General features: G+C 40.8%; 1 protein-coding gene across 1 annotated transcript in view; it reads left to right on the top strand.

The window, feature by feature from the left end:
* Window positions 1–21,266, top strand: part of dock8 (dedicator of cytokinesis 8) — a 50,491-nt gene that overhangs the window by 26,992 nt on the left and 2,233 nt on the right. Inside the window, exons 20-47 of the mRNA XM_070833997.1 lie at window positions 289–523; window positions 661–825; window positions 958–1,136; window positions 1,498–1,581; window positions 2,562–2,657; window positions 3,242–3,391; window positions 3,676–3,789; window positions 4,115–4,270; window positions 4,493–4,632; window positions 4,932–5,095; window positions 5,786–5,937; window positions 7,283–7,465; window positions 7,683–7,809; window positions 8,384–8,471; window positions 8,584–8,680; window positions 9,127–9,261; window positions 9,494–9,646; window positions 11,603–11,761; window positions 11,864–11,964; window positions 13,000–13,192; window positions 13,827–13,970; window positions 14,636–14,767; window positions 15,185–15,319; window positions 15,759–15,848; window positions 16,757–16,993; window positions 17,099–17,242; window positions 18,388–18,494; window positions 20,818–20,988. Coding sequence (XP_070690098.1) covers window positions 289–523; window positions 661–825; window positions 958–1,136; window positions 1,498–1,581; window positions 2,562–2,657; window positions 3,242–3,391; window positions 3,676–3,789; window positions 4,115–4,270; window positions 4,493–4,632; window positions 4,932–5,095; window positions 5,786–5,937; window positions 7,283–7,465; window positions 7,683–7,809; window positions 8,384–8,471; window positions 8,584–8,680; window positions 9,127–9,261; window positions 9,494–9,646; window positions 11,603–11,761; window positions 11,864–11,964; window positions 13,000–13,192; window positions 13,827–13,970; window positions 14,636–14,767; window positions 15,185–15,319; window positions 15,759–15,848; window positions 16,757–16,993; window positions 17,099–17,242; window positions 18,388–18,494; window positions 20,818–20,988 — 4,031 coding nt within the window. The remainder of the gene's footprint in view (window positions 1–288; window positions 524–660; window positions 826–957; window positions 1,137–1,497; window positions 1,582–2,561; window positions 2,658–3,241; window positions 3,392–3,675; window positions 3,790–4,114; window positions 4,271–4,492; window positions 4,633–4,931; window positions 5,096–5,785; window positions 5,938–7,282; window positions 7,466–7,682; window positions 7,810–8,383; window positions 8,472–8,583; window positions 8,681–9,126; window positions 9,262–9,493; window positions 9,647–11,602; window positions 11,762–11,863; window positions 11,965–12,999; window positions 13,193–13,826; window positions 13,971–14,635; window positions 14,768–15,184; window positions 15,320–15,758; window positions 15,849–16,756; window positions 16,994–17,098; window positions 17,243–18,387; window positions 18,495–20,817; window positions 20,989–21,266) is intronic.

Below are 21,266 nucleotides of genomic sequence, written 5' to 3' on the forward strand. Positions count from 1 at the left end.
AACATCACATTAACTCTTTTTTCCTTTACTTTTTCCTTAGCCTCTCTTTCATCTCTTTGTCTTTCATGCACAGAAGTAGACTAAACAACAATGTACACACACACACACACACACACACACACAAATGTCCACTCTGCTGTGGTAAGACATCAACCCTGGAGCATTACATGCAAGCTTGTCTTGTTACATTTGTTTTTGTGTCTCTTTTATTAGTCCTCTGTCTCTCTTTATCTCTCTGCCTACCCGTCAAGTACCACACTGGACTAAATAATCCGTTTTCTGTACCAGGACAACCACCTGGAGCGTTTCTTCACCCTCTGCCACGCCCTGGAGGGTGGAGCGACATTTCCTCTACGGGTCAGGGAGGAGAAAATTCCAGAGAACAAGCTGGAACATGAGCTGAAGCTCAGCATCATCTCCCTGTCCTCCTCCAGTTTAGAGCCTCTGGTCCTCTTCCTCCATTTGGTGCTGGACAAACTCTTCACCCTCATCATGCAGCCCATGGTCATTGCTGGCCAGACCGGTGAGGAATTAGCTTGACTCATATTATTGTCAGTAATGTAAAAGAGCAAAAAATCCCATAAAGCCTCACATTTGAGAAGCAAGAACCACTAAATAACGCAATGTAAATGACCACATGTTTATGTCTGTATCCTACAGCCAATCTGGCCCAGATCGCCTTCGAATCAGTGGTGTCTATTGTCAACAGTCTTCACAACAGTCAGGAGCTGAACAGGGACCAGCAGGGTAGAAACAGCCTCTTAGCAACGTACCTTTACTGGGTGTTTCGTTTGCCTGATCCCCCTCAAGACATACAGAACGCAGGTACTGTCATAAGGGTTTATAAGTATAAATTTGCTCACGTTTTCTCTCTATTTTTCCTTTGATTGTTTCTGCTGTGATTATGTTAAGAATCAAAAATTTATCTTTTTTGTGTGTCTATGGACCCATGTTCAGGTTCAGGGGGTATGATATCTTCGACAGAGAGCCGTTACAGCACCATGGGTCGGGCCACAGCGGCCTCAGTCGGTACTATGCTTCTCCAATCCAGAATCCGCAGCAGCAGCAACCCTGACATCCCTGGTCCACACACCTCAGATGAAGATGCTGAGGTCAAAAACATCCTCTCCGCCAAGGTACAGAGGGTTACCCTAAACCAAATCTGCTGAAATCGCTCTGTTTTTCAGTGAATTTAATAGAACTTGAATCGAACTTTAATCTAATTGCATTTTTTTTCCAAATGTAATCTGGGCTCATTATAGTTACTTATTTTTCTTAATCTGATTATGTAATCTTGATGACATGTAATCACACATACACACACACACAGAGTGCAGTATGTAAATATCCCAGCATGCTTGCACATACACCCACAAAACAGTCATTTGCGATTCATCCCCACAGTACATTAGGTATTGTAATAGGCCACTAGACGCCCACACTAATGAATTCATCCATCACGTCCAATGTGATGGAACCTGTGTATTTTTATCTCAGGGCCACAACAACTCAGGCAGCCGCATGTCCACCTATGTGGATGTGAGCAACCCCACAGGAAGCACCAGGCCCTCCAACAGAAAGGTAAGAAAGTTTTTCATGTCTCACTAGCATCGCACGTGGCTGGTATGTGAGATAATACACCACAGGTTCCTGATTATAGTTTGGAGCACCTTTTGCAGATATTTGCATATTAAAGGGAAACATTCTTGAATCTGCTTGAAGTCATCTACTCTAAAACAGAATTGAGCCCTCTGTTGTGAAGGCTTTGGATGGTCAACATCAGTTATCAACAAAGATGGAAATTAGAGGATCTGGATGAGAATTGAGAACGCCAGAGTTGACATTGAATCAGTGACAGACTGTGGCGCTGTAGACGTTTGATAGGAAACTGGTTGTATGTCAGCTGCAGTGCACAGTGAGGTTTGTCAGTATGAGAAAGCAAAAGGGCCAAAGAACGGCGTGACATGAAGCATGAATTAGTGAGGTTAACCTTTTAATGTAGCTATTGATAAAACATAAAGCCTCTTCACAATAGTTATACGTATTCTAATATAACCGAGTTATGGCAGAGATTTAGAGCACGTTTTAAACTTAAAAATAGGTGTTGGAGAAATCCTGATATATGATTTTAATTGACACCTGCGTGTCTTCTAATTAAATATTTTCTGGTTTTAGTATAATATAATAATACATTCTATGTTAGGATTGATTTGGGGAAAAAAGCTTTTGAGAACTGTTAGGATCACCGATGTATTCAACAGTACGCAGATTTTAAATGTCCTACATAAATAGAGCTCTCAGCCACCAGTTCTCTCTGGTAGCCACAGGGTGGGAGTGTGACACTGAGGACTCTGGTGTTGTAATTGTTGGAGTTTTAGTTAACCTTTTTTTTCATGTGCAAAGCTCAACCAGTATATTTGAAATTAATTCACAGTGATTTAGTATAATCCTAGCAAATGCTCTATTTAAGAAAACATTCTTTATTCCCTTAGCTACCATTAGCTGGTTCTCAGCATAGTTTCTGTATTTTCTCTCTTGTCTCTCTCTCTTGTCTCTTGTAGCAGTTTCATGAGGAGTTGGCCCTGCAGATGGTTGTCAGCACCGGGGTCTGCAGAGAAAATGCATACAAATATGCGTGGTTCTTCTTTGAGCTGCTGGTCAGTGTGTTTTTTAATTTAGAGGGTGGGATTTTTTATTGACACTCAGCTGTAAGAGGAAAACTAAGGACTGCTTTGGATTTTAATGATGAATAGATGAAGTTGTAAAAATGACTCAAACCAAATAGTACATGACCTTGTGGCCACACACCTTAAAAGATAAATGATGGTTTTATTGTGTGATGAATAAAAGTGCATTTTGAAGTCACTGTGGTCTGTAATTCATCAAACCACTTGATAATTTATCACTCTTCTGGGGTTTTGGAAGTGTATCATCACTCATAGGCACTCTCAGCCCTTCAGTTCATCTCAATTTTTTATTTTTATTTCTTCAGTAACCTCACCACAGGATGCTCACTTTAGCTAATAAAAGACATCTGTTGTGATTTGAATGACAAATTAATGAAAGGTTGCTCTTTTATTATCAGGTCACCATTTTTTTTTTATCAAATCTACTTCTTCTGTATCTGTCAGGGTATTAGACAGATTAATTTACATGCATTTCTCTGGTCTTGTTTTCATTGGATTCACATTTGTTGTGTGTGTGTGTCTGCGCACATGCTGATGTGTGATTGCTTAAACAGGTGAAAAGCATGGCTCAGCATGTGTCTAATCTCGACAAGCAAAGCGTCCCTCGAAGAGGCCGCTTCTCTGACCGATTTAAAGATGACATCACCACCATTGTCTCCGTGGTTACAGCTGAGATCGGGACCATTCTTGTCAAACAACATAAAGTAAGGATTATGATGACGATGACAACACATTTTACTCAACATCTCAGTCAGACAGGTGTAATTTAGTCCATCCTAAAACTCTTTGCTGCATCTGTGTACCTTCTGTCCCCGTGGGTCGGTAGAAGCAGCTTCAGCCTCAGTGTTTCATGCTGTCAATGTCCCCCAGACAACAGGGAGCTGGAGGTGCTAATTATATTTCCTGCTGCTGTATCAGAAGCTCAGCTTTCCCAGTTAGATGCTTGACAAGATCCACTCGGTGCAGCTTACTGATCTACTTGTTTTAGGAGACAGAGCAAGCAGAGAAAGTCAACATCAGCCTGGCCTTCTTCCTCTACGACCTGCTGTCTCTGATGGACCGAGGATTTGTCTTTCAGCTGGTGAAAAACTACTGCAACCAGGTACAATAACATTAACATTCATTCAGTAAGTTTCCCCGTGGGACCTGTTTTATTTTTGACTCCGCAAGAAAATGCTTCCATGAGTGTCTTTTTCTGGAACATTTAATTTTCTTTCTTTCTTTCTTTCTTCCTTCCATCAAATGCCTGTTTATATGCCTGTTTGAAGTGTAAAATACAGGTTATTGTTCTAATGTAATATGAGATCTCATCCCAGATTTTAGCATATGTGTGACAAAAATTGTCTCTGACCATAGCTGTTTTTATATTTGTCTTGAAGTACTGTCATGTGTTAGTTAATTATTTTCTGCTCTATTTCCCCTTGTAGATGTCAGCTAAGAGTGTGTCAATGCCAACTCTCATCAGCATGCGTCTGGAGTTCCTGCGAATCCTGTGCAGTCATGAGCACTACCTCAACCTGAGCCTCTTCTTCAGCAGCCCTGCATCGGCTCCTGCATCACCATGCCCATCTATCTCCTCACAGGTCTGCCCACTTGTCAGGCAAAATTTAGAGTAGGAATGTCATCATGGCTGCAAAGCACAAGTGAGGAGAGTAAATGTTTGGGAGTCATTACAATGGTTTGATGCAGTCGATTTTAATAGGAGTTGTTTTAAAAGTACTTAACTTTGCATTAAAGAAATCCTAATTCTGTTCCTGCCCCTCTCCTTGTGTCTGTCCCTCCTTCACTTCGTCTTTTCATTCAAGAGTTCTGGCTCGTGTAGTTTCCAGGAGCAGCAAAGGATCTTGGGGCTGTTTGAGCTTTCCCAGGAATTCAAGCAGCAGCACTACCTCACCGGTCTGCTGTTGACAGAGCTCAGCGCCGCCCTAGACATGGAGTCAGAGGGGTATGGAAACACAGGCACCCACAGTTTGTTCCTGAGATATCACCTCCTTGTTTTTACAAAGCTGTAATGTATGTAAAAGTCTATCCACTTTATTTCAAGGTTCCAACATGGTCACCATTACCCTCCATGTATATATTTTTGCAAATCACAAATGAAAGAAAACCACAGACTACTCAGATTTGTAAACATGCTTTCTCAATAATAAAACCTCTGTAGATATATGAATCCTGCATACTTGTAATGTAATTGGTGGGTTCAATGAAACTGTTAAACGTGTGTGTGTGTGTGTGTGTTCATAGGGGAAAGGTCCAGAGAAAGGCCATCAATGCCATCTACAGCCTGCTGTGTTCCCATGATCTTGACCATCGTTGTATCAAACCGGAGGTCAGAGCCAAGATGGCGGGTCTGTACCTCCCCTTGGTGGGGATTATCATCGACTCCACCAACTATCTGGACTTCACTGGTATGTATACACACAAACACATAAATGCAATACATGCTCATTACATTACATTCACTTGTTACATAAAGTAAGAAAAAGTTCTTGTCATCTTGTCAATGCACAAATGCATATACAGCACTAAAATTCATTAGTATATGGCCATATAGGTCATATTGCTTATTTCCACTGCAGCCCTGAAGTCTGAACTAGGAGGTAGGCAGGAAAAGGGGGGGACATGTACATGCTCACAACACTCACTATACTAATAAAAACATCAGTATTGCACATCATGAAAATAATGAAAAGACACACAAGTTCAGAAAGCAGTCCAAACTTAGAACTGACCTAGAAAAGATGCCTCACTATGCTAACTTACTCAGCATCCATTTTTTTCAGTTGTTTTTAAAACTAGAGAATGGGCAGATTTAATTTTGGTGAAAGTGGTCGTTTTTTCTTTATGAATTCAGTTTCCTCTAATTATCAATTTATCATACTCACTGTTATGTAACTCTATTTTGATCAAATTTTAATTGATCCACCAGTATTTAACTCTATTTCTGTGATATGTATTGTACGGTATGTATATATGTGTTAATGCTGGATTGTTATGGCTATTTTAACATGGATGAAAAACTCAGCATTGTCAAACGCTGTGTGCTCAGATCCTTTCTTCTTCAGTTTAACATATTTGACCCCTGTTTGTCTCCGTAGTTTCCGACACACGCGGCGGGAAAAACAAGACGGGCGGACCTGAGGATGACCTTGAAAATGTCCCTCCCATCAATCAGTCTGTTGCCATGGCGATCGCTGGGAACCCCTTCAACACGCTGGGACGGAGTGCTCTTGTTTCCATGGCATCCATGGTATAAATTCTGAAATAGTTTCTTAATGTTAAGATGACGAAGGATTATAATATAATAGGGTTGTTAGTGTTTTTAGAAGCATTCGTGCGTTTGTGTGTGTGTGCATGTGTATGTGGATGTGTGTGTTATTGTATTTGTGAGTATCCTGCCTCCTAACAGGTGAGCTGCACTGAGGTAGATTGATTAGCTGTCAGAGCCATACACACTCTTCATCCATCCTGAAAAATCACACACACACACACACACACACACACACACACACAAACATGCGCGTGTCTGCGGGAGATGGTTTATAGGCAGGCATTGCCATCATAAGTGAACAGGGCCGTCCTCCCTGACAAACACATCCATCAAGTGTAGCTACAGCAACAACACAGGCACTAAAACTGAACACTGCCATTCTCTTCCTCCTGCTCTGCTTCTTGGCAAGAGATGAATCAGTTCCTTGGATGTTGTAATATGAAATACTGTTGTGGAAAAACTGAATTTCACACAACTGAGCCATCGGCCTGGTATCATCACAAATCCAAACATGGCTGCCACATTTTCAGGCAGCTTCCCTTCAAACAGTGTTTGAATCTTTTACTCTTAGCAACAGAAATAACTTTTCACATTTCACATTTTCAAATAAATAAGTGTTTTTGATTGCATGCTACAAACATTTGATGTTGGTTCTGGTCAGCTTGACTCAGCCCTGCAGTGAAACAGAGACCTGGAAACCAGGTTGTAGGTTGGACACCTAGAGCACTAGGAGGTTAATGGCTACATTTATCAAAGCTGCCACACAGTGAAGCAGCAGCAGCCCTCTAAAGCAGCGATTCATCATCACACGGATAAAGGTAAATTAATCTGCAGTAGATTTAACGCCTATTAAGATGGAGAAGAAAACCATACATAAGGAAAGAGGTGGCCAGACATGTTTGTGGTTTAGAGATGCTTGTGAATGATACACTTGTAGTTTGTTGGACGCACTTGTTATATACACTCTATAACTCAATGGGTAGAGCCGGGGATTACCACTGACAGTGTTATTGATGTGTTTTTTAGTGAGCGTCAGCTATGATAAAAATTTGTTGTGCTGAAAAGCATTTAGGATCAAGGCATCCTCCTGACTGATCTGTTATGTTATAATATACATTTGATATAGTTAAAAGACATCCAGACAATATTTTTGTACCTTTGTACATCACTCTTCTTTCTTTCTTTAATTTCTCCGTCTGGGTGCACATAAAGCAGATACATTCATGGACGTTTGTGTGTTTGTTTCTGAGTGTGTTCAAGTGCTTTTCTTCTTCATTATACCAAATCATGCTGAATATCTGTCTCTGTCCTCTCCTCTCTCCAGCAAGGTAAATCCATAGCCACCCTGGCAGCAGACACCAGTCGCCACCTGTTGGTGTGTTTCCTGTGGGTGATGAAGAACGCTGATAGGAGTCTGATTCAGCGCTGGACGATTGATATGCCTCCTTCGCAGCTCAACAAGCTGCTGGAGCTCCTCACTATCTGCATGTCCTGCTTTGAATATAGGGTCAGTCTGCTCAGGCGTCGACTTGAACTGTTTTGCATCTGTGCAGCTGCAGTGGTCCATTCGGTTGAATTAATTTCATGCTTATATGTATACAGATTGAAACCTCAAAGATGGCTGTGTATTTGTATGTTTTGTCTGCATGTGCATTATTTAGTATTTAATTAAAACTGTATGCACTTTGTGTTTGTGCCTGGTGCATATGTGTATATGCGTGTAGGGTAAGCAGAGCAGTGACAAAGTGAGCACCCAGGCCTTACAGAAATCTCAGCAGGCCAAGCTGCAGCTAGAGGAGGCCCTGCTGAGAGGAATGGGAGCCCGGGGGGAAATGATGAAACGAGTTGGAGGTAGTGTATATCCTTGCACATTAAGAAATGCTTCTTAGAATTGCTTTTCTGTCAAATTTAGATATGAATTTCCTGCAATATTTCAAAGTTTTAAACATGAGCTACCTCCAAAAGTAGTGAACACTCAAAATATTATCAATATATTAAATGACCGGTCAGCAAGTCACTTTAAGAACCAGTTTTACAAAGTCTATGCTTTGGCACTCTCAGTCCTCCTGAGATAGCCAGGATTTTTGCATACCTAATGTCTATTCTGTGTGTCTCAACATTTTAAACATGGATATACTCTGGCGTATTTGGAGACCAAGTAAATGTTTGGTAATTGTGGAAATATCGCTCTAATTGTTTAATTTCTTCGAACCAATATTTCAGCTCCATTAATCCTATTTGCCTCTTGCACTGCATTAAACTTTATGTCATGAAAGATAATGTTAATTCATCTTTTAGACTGCAGGATTCCTGTGATACTGTTTAGCACGTAATCTGTACTCAAATAAATGTGCTGAATAAGTTTTCTCACCAGCTGTTTTTTTTTTTTTTCAAATGATTAGCTTTGCTTTTGAATCCCTCACAGGAATGGACAGGACCGTGGGTCAGAGAGAGCATCTCCGATGGAGGAAAGACCTCACTCAGTGGAGACAGACCAACGACAGACAGGATAAGTAAGTTATAACTTTAATTCTTTATCAATGTCCTTCTTCCCTGCGTTCCTTTATTTTGATGGGGTTTTTTTTGCATTCCTTTCCTCTCTAAATATCTGTCCACCTCTATCAGGACTAAAGCGGAGTTGGACCAGGAAGCTCTGATCAGCGGAAACTTAGCCACAGAGAGTAACCTTATAGTGCTGGACCTGTTGGAAACCATTATACAGGTACGGGTCATGCAATATCTGTCAGCATTGTATGTACAGAACACGAACACATTAAAAATATGTTGCAGTCCTTTGGCAATTTGGCAATATTGTAAGGTTTTCCTAATAGCTGCTACTGAGTGATCTGAGAGTCAACAAGATCAAGCCCTATTTAAAATATTGGTAATTTGCATGCATAATTAAAATATCAACAAAAGATATGATTAGATATTTGAGTAAACCAAAGACTATAACTGAGTAAACGAAAAACTATTGCTGACTAAAAAAGGCTAATCCAGCGCAGTGTGCTATCACTCAGTGGATAACCATAAGACATAGCATAGAAAACAGGCTGACTGCAAAGGGAAATGGTTTTAATTGGGTAATTGTGGCTTCCAAATGTATCCACAAGTGTTACAAATTTGTCCTATATGATTTGGTACATTTTTTATCTGTCTCCTGTCCAGGCAGTGCCATTGGCTGACTGTAAGGACAACGTGGTTGGCGGGGTGCTGAAGGTGTTACTCCACTCGCTAACCTGCAACCAGAGTTCCACTTTCCTCTCTCACACCTTCAGCACACTCAGAGCACTTGTTGTCAAGGTGCGTTCATTATGGTGTGTGTGTGTGTGTGTATGTGTGTTGAGGAGGAGGTGTGTGGGTGGATGTGCATACACAAACACTATCTGTGTCTACATTAAAGTTCTTACTTGCCTGTGGGGGTGGTAAACTGCTGATACAAGCCTGAATTATTTGTGTTTGTGTGTCTGTCTGTGTTTGCCACCTTGTGTATGTGGTTACATTTGCCTGTATGTGCATGTGTGTTTGTGTGCAGTTTGGGGACTTGTTGTTTGAGGAGGAGGCAGAGCAGTGTGCGGACCTGTGCCAGAAGGTGCTTCAGTACTGCAGCAGCCGTGTCGATGAGAACAGGAGCCAGGCCTGTGCCACCCTCTACCTCATCATGAGATACAGCTACAGCAATGCCAGTGTAAGAACACACACATGAGAACATCACGCACGAAAGATGATCCTGTGTATATGTGTAAAGATGCGCAAACACGCATAGAAAACCCCACACAAAGCAAATGTCAGGCATGTGCCATCTTTCTGTCAGATAAAACCTTATCTAACATCTAAGCTTGCTGAAGAAATTGCATTCATGTCGGACAAAATTAAATTTAAGTGTGCACGAGAGTTCAGAATTGCTTATGATGCATGTTCTCATGAACACACACAGAAGCAGGGAGTCACACACATCTTATCCAATCTCCTCCACTTTTCCTCTCCTGCTCAGCTTTAATGTCTTTTCCATGTCTATTTTGAGCATGCCGCAGAAAGTTTCTGCTGAAGGATGTGTCTCTGAGTAGAGAGCAGAGAGATATGTCACTGTCTGCCTCCCCATGTTCCCACCCCTCTTTAACTAATGACAGTCAGACCTCTGTGTGTGTGTGTGTGTGTCAGTCAGTATACATGCGTGAGTGTGTAAGTATTTGTGCCTCAAGGGCAGGGAGGGAGAAAATGTGAAAGGGGTGGAAAGGAGGAGATCACGATAGAGATATAGGAGTGTATTTTAGAGGTGAGGCAGTGATGGAGGAAAATAAAAAAAGACAAGATTGAAAAGAGACAGATCTGAAGGGACAAAGGTTTAGGATAGAGTATCTTTTTTCATTTTCTCTGCTAGTTTGATAACTGCTGTTCCAATCGATATTTCCTGTGTTTACAGTCTGTACACTTTAATGAAAGTCAGACACCAGTCTGGCACAAGCACACACCACTGGCACAAGCACACACACACACACACACACACACACACACACAGTATCTCCAGTTTAAAGAGAGTATTTCCCATCTGCATGTCCCAGCATATGTTTGTTTATATGGTGTATACAGAGGGAGCTGTGATCTGAATTAGCGTAGCAGCCGCATGACTCATTCATACAGAACTCACTCTGTACCTCTTCCTTTGTTTATGTTTTCATCCCTTCATCCGCCCTCGTCTTGCTCTCCATCTGTCACACACACTTTTTTCCTCTCTCCATCATTTACTTTAATTTTAGATTGCGGTAATAAGAAGAGAAAATGCTGGGCTTCTTTTTTCCAGAAATGGAAAAAATCACTAAAAACAGATAGCTGTGGTTAAAACTTGTCCAGTTTCCTCCAGTCCAGACGAAAAAAAATGGCAGATGAGAAAGAAACGGAGTGAGAAAGACAAAGAGGGTTATGTGTTGACTTAAGCTATCATTTAGGCTACTTTTGAACACACACACACACACACACACACACACACACACACGTACACACTGAGTTAGAGGGCAGTGATGGGTGGTTAGACTCTGGCTCCATGCTCAGTTGAACAGAATGGGGCCGTAGAGATGATCCATGGGTGATTATGTCTCTGCTAATGGGAGATCATTTCCCGCTTAGCTGGTCATGCTTTAGATAGATGGGACTTCACACATACACGAGCACACTCTCTCACACACATACACACACAGTCCTCGCTGCAGAGGATGGAGGGGTGTTTGTCAGGCCAGTCATTTTGGACAGGTAGTGTGAAGGATGGAGAGACGAGGTAAGGGAGGGGACAAGGGACAAAAGTTGAGGAGAGAAAACAAGAAAAATATATTAAACATATTAGTTCTGCTTATCATTTTTTCAGATGTACAATAACATATCTGTAATTTAGAGACAAAATTACAGAATAGGGTCAGAATAAGAAATGTTCACACTCTTACAAGCTGCATTTGCCTATTATATTAGTGTGCTTTGCGTAGTCTTTGAATATATTATTTTTTTCTGTAGTTTTAATTTCAAAGTCTGTGGAAATCTTTAGTCACATGAAATTCAGCTCTGCATATCAGACATAAGCATTTTTCTTATTGCAGTTTAAACACTGCAAAATGTTAAACCCATTCACTGTGGTCTCCTCTGTCTTCATCATCAGAACTTCTCAAGAGTGAAGATGCAGGTCACCATGTCTCTGGCCTCGCTGGTGGGCAAGTCATCAGACTTCCAGGAGGAATACTTAAGACGCTCACTCTGCACCATCCTGGCCTACGCAGAAGAGGACACCGCGATGCATAACACACAGCTGCCCTCACAGGTATGAAATAATGCACACAATCACACTCACACAACTACTGCATTACACTGATGATCGTATTGTAGCCTCACGCCTGTCTCTTCTGGGTGCCTGTATTTTCAGGTGGATGAGCTTCTAAGGAATCTTAACAGTATTTTGTCAGACACAGTGAAGATGAGGGAGTTCCAGGAAGATCCTGAGATGCTCATGGACCTGATGTACAGGTGAGAAACACAAAGCGTCACAAAGCATCATCCGTAAAAGGAGGTCTTCTTGTCTGTCTCTGTCACCAGTGTCTGTCTCTTGATATCTCACTCTCTCCACTGTTCTGTTTCTCTCTCATCACCCTGTGGCTTCTCTTGTGCCGCTGTTTCCTATTTCTCTGTGGTCTGGGCTGTTTTGCTTCTATTTGGTGCCCTCACTATGGTAACCATGTGGTAGCAGTTTAGTCTTCTGATCTGGCTCTGTGTATATGCAAATGCAAACTGAGTGTGTGTGTGTGAGAACATGAAGGAGAAACACTGAGACAAGGACGGCATACATGTGCTCTATGTTGATTTATGCACTTTACCTCAACATGCCCTAATGACAACTCCATGTGTCATTTATCATGCACCTTTCTGATTGGGTTTCGGTCCCATTCACCTGGCGAGTGCTTGACGGCTGCACAGCTTTGCATATTAGATTTACACACTTACCTAGACTCACCCCAGTGTTTACCTCCAAGCTCCCAAACACACAGGTCATTGATGCACAAGGCATTTGGTCTCCAGATGCTTGAATTCATTTGTAAGTATAGTATAGTGACTCACATGCTTTCTGAAAACATTAATTCAGAGTGTTTTAGATTAAATCCCATGATGTTAGGCTAATTATTATTCATGCGTTTCATAAAAAGGAAAACATTTTCCATTTTTTATGTAGCCCGTAAAAACACGATTACACACAAACACTTTCATCGCTGCCACACTCACTCTCATGTTCACATTTTGTACATATTTAGAGATATAACAATTAGATATTCACTCCCTATTTGTACACATATTTATTCTTGTACTGTAGGAATAAACTGTTGTGGGTGACATCATGGCTTATGTGACTCAGTCTATAGAGTGCAATACACAACCATTATACATGCTAAAGGGGTCTGAAAAAAAGCATAAAACTTAATTTGTGATATTTTAAGAACCGTAAAAGATACCAAAAAGCTGATTGGCAGCAGAATAGTTAAGTCTTCTGGCTCCTCCTCCCCTCCTCAGGATAGCGAAGGGTTACCAGACATCTCCTGACCTCCGTCTGACCTGGCTGCAGAACATGGCAGAGAAGCACAACAACAGGAAGTGTTACACCGAATCAGCTATGTGTCTGGTCCACGCTGCTGCCCTGGTAGCCGAGTATCTCAGCATGCTGGAGGATCACAAGTACCTGCCTGTCGGCAGCGTCACCTTCCAGGTAGACAACTGAAATACAGATATACACACCAAATTAGCAAATACTAATAAGAATTAATAATAAACACATGTTCAGTCTGAAAAAAGGAATGATTACAGCCTCACAAAATAAGCATTAATCACTTGTGTGCTGAGACTGCTGGTTGTTTTGTTGATTGGAGGTAAACCACTGCAAAACACACCACATCACACATCTCCCCATGGATTATTTCCAAATTTAGTTGAGTGTGTCCAGAGGGGGGAGCTGTACACTCATAACGTCAACATATACAGGAAATATGGTCCCCTGGTAGCACTGCTTAACACAACGCCTTTGAAGTTGAAGGGGGGAAAAAGGCAAATTTGCTCCAGTGGGAACCTGTGAACAGTGTTCCCCTGAACTGACAACAAACAGTTACTGTTATAACAGTGACTATGATGATGGTGTTATCGATGAACTGTGTCACACACAGGACCTCTGTGGCGCTGTGGTACTGGACACTCTAACCTGCAGCAGTCAGCAGGTCATTGATTGGATGCTCATCAAATTAGTTCAATTTCCCACTGCAGGACATCTCCTTTTAAAGTCAGCCATGTGATTGATTATTTGATTAAGAGGGTTAATTGAATGATTAGCTGATTGACTTTATCCTCAGAACATCTCCTCCAACGTGCTGGAGGAGTCAGCGGTCTCGGATGACATCCTGTCCCCGGACGAGGATGGGGTGTGCTCGGGACGTTACTTCACTGAGAGTGGCCTGGTGGGATTGCTCGAGCAGGCAGCTGAGCTCTTCAGCAATGTGAGACAATGAAACTGCACTTATATTTTGATATTTCGATTTAGTGTTAACATGGAAACCTGTAGCTGTGTCCCAGTTCTATATTACTAATGACTAATGACTAATTCTTATCAGGATTTGAGCATGTACTGTGTTCTTCCTGAAAAATAAAAATAAAAAAAAGCAAAAAAAGATCATCTATAATTTTCTGCTAGTGCAGTACAATTAAGTATATTGATTTTTTTTATCCTCTAACTGCAAAACAAATACTACACTATAAAGATAATATAAAGTGTACTGTATAAAATTAGTAGATTTATTAGTAGTATTAGTAGATACATTTTTATGAAGATGAATTCCGTAGATCACCTTATTTTAGTTTGTAATGGGGTCATTTACATAGTTTAATCAATGCTAACTATATGTATTTGATCATTTATTTAGATAGGAACTACCTAACACTGTGCTCCTCACTTGTAGTTTTATTAATTATTTAGATCGCCGGTGAACAGAAGAGAGTGATGTACCATATTTGTTTTCTGTTGGTTTGAGTCGTCAAAGATGGATATTGTTGTGGTTTTGCCATAGAGTATTTGGATGTATATTTTTTATTGCTCAATACAAATATTTCCTCTTAATGCACTGTATGTGGTTATGTTAACCAGCAGTAATGGCTGTCTCATCAGGGTGGTCTCTACGAGGCAGTGAATGAGGTCTACAAAATCATCATACCAATCCTAGAGGCTCACAGAGATTTCAGAAAACTGGCATCCACTCATGACAAACTACAGAGGGCTTTTGATAACATCATTCAGAAGGTAATAAGCATATGGCACTGTAGAGACTGCTTCATTTATTCAATTAAGACTAAAGTGGGAATAACAAAGACGGTAAGATCCCTCAGTACATGACGCAGAAAGATCTTTTGCAAAATGGAAAATGGAAATTTAAAAACCTGGATCAACTTATTCATTATTTCTTAAGCAAAGAATCTGTTCCTTTAAAAGGACTTTGGATAGCTAAGATCCTTGGAGAAGCCAGTTAATTATTATGGCTGTGCTCAACAACAAGATTTTTTTCCAAATGGTTTACAGGCATATCAAAATCTTAAAACCAAACCCTTCAAAGTGCTCTTCACAATAAATAGACCTCATAAAATGCTAGTAACATAATGAGAAAGAAAATGTTACCAATGTCATTTTGATTAGAGACTAATAAAAAAATCTTTCCTCTAGGGCCATAAGAGGATGTTTGGAACCTATTTCCGGGTAGGTTTTTATGGAGCCAAGTTCGGCGACCTGGATGAAAGGGAATTCATTTACAAGGAGCCAGGAATCACACATCTGCCTGAGATATCACATAGGTTGGAGGTACGGGAGAGAAAAGTGTGTGTATGTGCACTAATATGCATGTTGTGAATTAATGTCCAATTGAGGTGGAGTGAAAAGGGAAGATGGTGCCTGGCTAGATTGGTGGAATCTGATAATGGCTGAGAGACTTTGAGTGAACAGCATGACTGAGGGCAAAACTCACAATCATCCATCTGTTTTCAGTGAATTTTTAGAGAGCTTGGGATACTTGGCATTCATTTCATGTTTAAAAGAAGAAATGATGTCATCAAGAGCAATACATTGTCAGCCTCACTCTTGAATCAAATAAGTAAATGAATCAGCTGCTAAATAGAATTCAAGTTATTAATTTTATTCTTAAATAGCCTTGAATGGCACTGAAACCTGTGTCTGCATAAAGATCATTATAGACTATGTGAGGAAAAGCACCGTATACTAACTGCACAATTTCCCTCAATAGAACTTTTACAGTCAGTGTTTTGGAGATGAAACACTGGTGATGATCAAGGACTCTACACCAGTGAACAGAAAACAACTCAACCCTAACAAGGTAGGTGACTGTAATGTCACACCACTGATTGATAGTTTTTCATGACAGTACAGACAGACATGTAGCAGCAATGATCTCAGTGGTGAAATCTAATCTTTACATTACCAAACACTAATGCAATGTTACTAACAACATATAAAAAATAAGAATATGGTATAATATTATTTAGGTTTATACAATAGCTAATATTTTCAACAGTGAAACTATGCTAAGGATAAGTCTTCTCTATTCTGCTATAACATTTTAGAATACAGTATTTTTGTTGTTTATGATTGGTGATGATGTTGTAATGCAGTTTTAGTGTGCTTGGGTACAACAAAAATGTTGAATGATTTGGTGATGATAATATACAGCGAGGTTTATGGAGTTTGGATCGTTATACGTTTTTGACCATGTTATGAGAACTGTAACAGATTAACCACAAAAGTGAATTGAACATGAAGTGGGTAATGGACCGGGCTGAGATGTAAGTTTTGATCACCTGCCGTTATGCTTTAATTAATGGTCAAATTAACCCCAACTTTTCCTGCCTCCTTGTGAGTACTTTGGATTATCGAGGAGTTTTAGTCAGTGGGATACATGTCAAAATCAAGACCTCACACATACATATTATATTGTACATAGCGATGGGAATATGAATGTGTGTAAGTGAAGCTAGAGCTTATACCAAAAATATGCAAAATAAATTGTGTTTACATTAAAGCTTAAGGCAGAAAATGTCTATACATGCACCATCATAAATGTTCATCATGTTATACACAGATTATACACATGCACGGGGTAATTTACTGTACTTTCTAAATTAGTCATCATAAATAGAACATACAAAGTACATTCTCAGTTTGTGCCTGCTATGTTGCATATATTGAGGAGCTGTCAGTAAACGGTAAACTACCTCTCTTTTCCAGGCATATATCCAGATCACTTATGTGGAGCCCTACTTTGATGACTATGAGATGAAAGACCGGCTGACAAACTTTGAGAAGAACTTCAACCTGCGGCGCTTCATGTACACCACACCCTTCACCAAGAGTGGCCGGCCGCGTGGTGAACTCAATGAGCAGTACAAGAGGAAGACCATCCTCACCACCATGCATGCCTTCCCCTACGTCAAGACTCGCATCAACGTCATCCAGAAAGAGGAGGTAAGCGTCACATTCGTGATGTAGAACATCTAGCAGCATTTAAGGCAGTTAAGTCACTTGATGAGCAATAAATGTGTACAATATTACGTCTTTTTTTATTTCCAGTTTGACCTGACGCCTATTGAGGTGGCCATAGAGGACATGCAGAAGAAGACTAGAGAGCTAGCAGTTGCCACGCATAGAGAACAGCCAGATGCGAAGATGTTACAGATGCTGCTACAAGGCTCTGTGGGAGCCACTGTTAACCAGGTACATGCACTGCAGATTTTTTGAGAAATAAGAAGCTGCTCTCTTCTACACCGCTGTCTGCCTGCTCCTATTATCATATAGCTGAAATGATCACTAACGTCACGTTTAACCAAATGATGGCTGTTCTCCTAAAATGATTGCTCTTCATCATACAGAACCCTTTTGTCCCTCTGAGTGTTCCTTCTTAATGTGCTGGGGAAAATAAACCAGAATAATTTACCTCTATTTATATTATCGCATTTACAGTTTCCATTGTAGTCACAGAGTGCAGGTGGGAGACATGACAGTGATCACACATCAAAGCCCTCACCCGATCCATAACCCTAATCCTTCCTTTGCTTTTCCCCTGATTTAGTTAAAACGTCAATTCATGGCCCCTCTTCCTTTCATGTCTCTGCTGCACGGCTTGCTGAACCGGAGGTCTCTTTGATCTGATAGCTTCCAGGTCCTGCCAACATGCTGAATGTTGGAGTAATGATGAAGCTAGCTACAGCGTCTCTGCTCCCTCCCCCTATGCTTTATCTTCCAGCGTCTAATCTGACAGGTCCCTTGCTCCGACCTGATGGTTGTATACATAACGCTAATGCTCAGCAGCTCCGTAAACATATAACTCTTGACTGTAATCAGCACAGGAGGCTGGGTTTCTGTGTGCGGGTCTGCAGCTCAGACCAAGGACTGAGGCCCAGGCTCAATGCGTTTATGATGCTAATCAGAGCTGTTTAACTGTGCCTGTCGTGATGCAGGCACAGGGTGAGCGTGCTGTGGTTTTATGATGAATATAAGTTAGGATAACAAGATCTCATACTGGGCAAATGGGAGCCAAATGTTGGATGTATGCAGGGTTAGCAGTGACATTAGCCATGCAGGAGGCTAATCATGGCTCCTTCTCTGAACTGATATCTTCCTCATGTTCTAGTTCAGCTTCTCGGCCCTTAGCTTCATTAGGCATTCACTTAGGAAGTCATTTCCCCCTGTCTGAATGAGGGGCATTGTCATCCCTCCTTTGTTCATACACTCTGAAACGCTTCCTCTCTTACCTCCTCTCTTTCCTTCCTCTGCTCTGTTTTTGCTTTCTCTTTCTTTGTCTGTCTAACTCGGTTTCTTTGTTTTTGTCCCTTTCCTCTTCTCTCCGCCCCCCGTTACAGGGCCCACTGGAGGTGGCCCAGGTCTTCCTGAATGAGATCCCAGCGGACCCCAAGCTCTTCCGTCATCACAATAAACTGCGCCTGTGTTTCAAAGAGTTTATAATGAGGTAAGATACGATCAAAGAAACACCACCCAATGACAACACACTGCACCACAGTCATGCAAAAACAAGGAAAAACACCACAAAAATCCAAAAAACAGGAACTTTCATGGTGAGCCATAACCCAAAGTTCATCAACTACTTTCCGTAAATTTGCATTTCTGCCTCCCTTTATTGCTACCAGTGGCGCAGTATCTTTGTGAAACTTGATTTAGAAGGAGTAAAAGTCTTGCTAGACTTGCTAGAGTAAAAGGATGCTCTATGTATACACAATTACTGGTGTCAGTGTAGGAAGATAAAAGAGCACCGTAGACAACTGTGACTGATGAAGACCGATACCCTGCTGTTTAAGCAGAGTGTCAGTCAAGATGCAGATAGAGGAGATAATCTCCACCAAACTGCACACCAGATGATAGTTAAAGAAACCAAACAAGTACAGTAAGAAGAATGTGAAATAATATAACCCATTGTGACGGGGGATTTTTTTTTTTTCATTTCCCATATGATAGTGATATTATGAGGAAAATATCTTCCACTAAGTACTTTTTCTTTTGGAATTGCAAAGGTTTATTGCTCCCAAGAGTTTCATTATATTTTGAATATTCAGAACATAATTTAAACCACCATACCCTCAGCAACGTGTGATATGGTGATATTGTGCAGGAAATGTGTGTCATTTGCGTGTGTGTCTCGGTGTGTGTGTTTGTATGTGTGTGCTTTCATCTTGTGGGCATGCCATTTTCCTCCAAAAGGTGGCTTTCATTTTCTAACCCTCATGTCACGTTCCAGCTGCCTTGATTGCTACAAGCAGGTTGGCAAATATTTACTGTAATTTCAGAAAGGTTTATTTTCTTTCCTAAATCCAGGCAAGCTGGCACTGGACCTTCTGTATGCCAATCTTCTTGACTGTGTGCTCTAAAAAAAAATCCACCCCAGAAAATACTGTTTTATAAGTTCTATACGTTTATCTATCTGTCTTTTTTTCCCACTGAATTGAATCACCCTCATCATCCCTCAGACATCACACCTCACACCCAAATATGTCCTCTGCCATGCAGCTCATTAATGTTAATATTGCTTTTCAATTGCTTACTCATTACTGTGAAGTTGAGAACAGATGCACTGTAATATTCAGGGTAAGTCTACTTGATATGGCTATTTCTCTCTGGAATTATCAAAGTCAGTATATATGTTCAACAAAATAAATACTTAATTAACTCGTGCATTGATAGAATTTCTAAAGAGTATTGCTTCAGACACTGAGGCTCAAAGAGAGGAATATTTGGAGGGGTTGTTTGCTTGATTCACAGGTCACAAACTGTGTTGTTACTGTTGTCTAGTTCAACTTCCCCTTTGCCCAAATTTTGATCTGCCTTCAGTGACTGACAAAAATGACCATAAGTTAAGTAAGCTCAGAAAAACTGAGTGATAGTACAAGTACGACAAAAGCAAAATGAGGAGCCATGCATATCTTTTACTAAAGAAAGCACTCTTTTTTTAGTCAATTCATAATAACTAAGATGCCTGAATATTGTAGCTACTAACCAGGAGAATGAATGTGAAAAAAATCTAACCAAGCAGTCAGATGGAGAACTACATTTCAGATGTTTTTATGATTTGGAAACTCCTTTACTCTTGTGAACTGTCCTTAATGCTCGCTGCCCTGTGTATTTACTGTATACTGTTACACGACATAGCAGTTTCCACATTTACCCTCATTAAAAGCTAAGAGATAAACTCAGACATGTGTTTGCAATCATCCCAGTCTCTCTGATTTCCTGCAGACTGCTCTGTATGTTGTCCATTATACATGTCATGATAGAGGACTGCAGGGAGAGACCCCCATACCTGCCCCCTGCTCTTAGTTCATCTCAGATCTTGTGAGAGTTTTTATTTGTTGTGATTTGCAGTCGTACCTCTGCTGTTCCTTTAACTGTGCTCCAAAACAGCCTTGTGGGTCATTTACAGTTTAGCTCACATTCTAGCTGAGGTACTTGGAAAGATCTAATAGGCATATAGGAGTTCTTCATAGTCATGAACATTGCTCATTTAGTGTTCTGGCATGCAAAGGAGTCCAATTTATGTCAAGAACTTACAGGACGTTGTTAGCATGAAACAATGCAGTGTATTTCAGAAGGCTTTAGGATAGAGAGGGGATTACCGTAAGATTGGTTTGCATACAATCATTGTTGAAGCTATTCTTAAGTTTGAGGTTATTAAATAAAAAGGTCAAGGAGTATATTCAACTCCCTTTTTCATCTCATGCAATGTCATGTAGGAAAATGTATTATAAAACTGATTCCACCCCGCTCTGCTCTCTGTCCTGTAGGTGCGGTGAGGCTGTTGAGAAGAATAAGCACCTGATCACGTTGGACCAGAAAGAATACCAGCAGGAGCTTAAGAAGAACTATAACCGCCTGAGAGAGAGCCTGAGGCCCATGCTGGAGAGGAAGATTCCCGAGCTCTATAAGCCCATCATCAGGCCTCGGCTGGAGAACAGGTAAACAGGCCCACCATGTCACCCAGCCAATACTGTTGTAACAAGACTGATGTGAAAGCACATATCATCGATCTTTTCATCACTCAGTATGATTGCTGAACCCAAATGGAAAGTGAGAACAAATAGAATTGAGCAGAGATCCATTCGCACTGTCCATGCCACCTCTGCAAATATTTATAGCGGAACCAGAGCCACAGTACACAGATTGAGCGTTGAACCAACGCCACGGCAAAATTGCACTCATGTATTACTAAAGACAGATTCCTCAGTGAGTGCTT

Source organism: Pempheris klunzingeri, chromosome 7 (genome assembly GCF_042242105.1).
Source record: "Pempheris klunzingeri isolate RE-2024b chromosome 7, fPemKlu1.hap1, whole genome shotgun sequence".
Lineage (NCBI taxonomy): Eukaryota > Metazoa > Chordata > Actinopteri > Acropomatiformes > Pempheridae > Pempheris > Pempheris klunzingeri.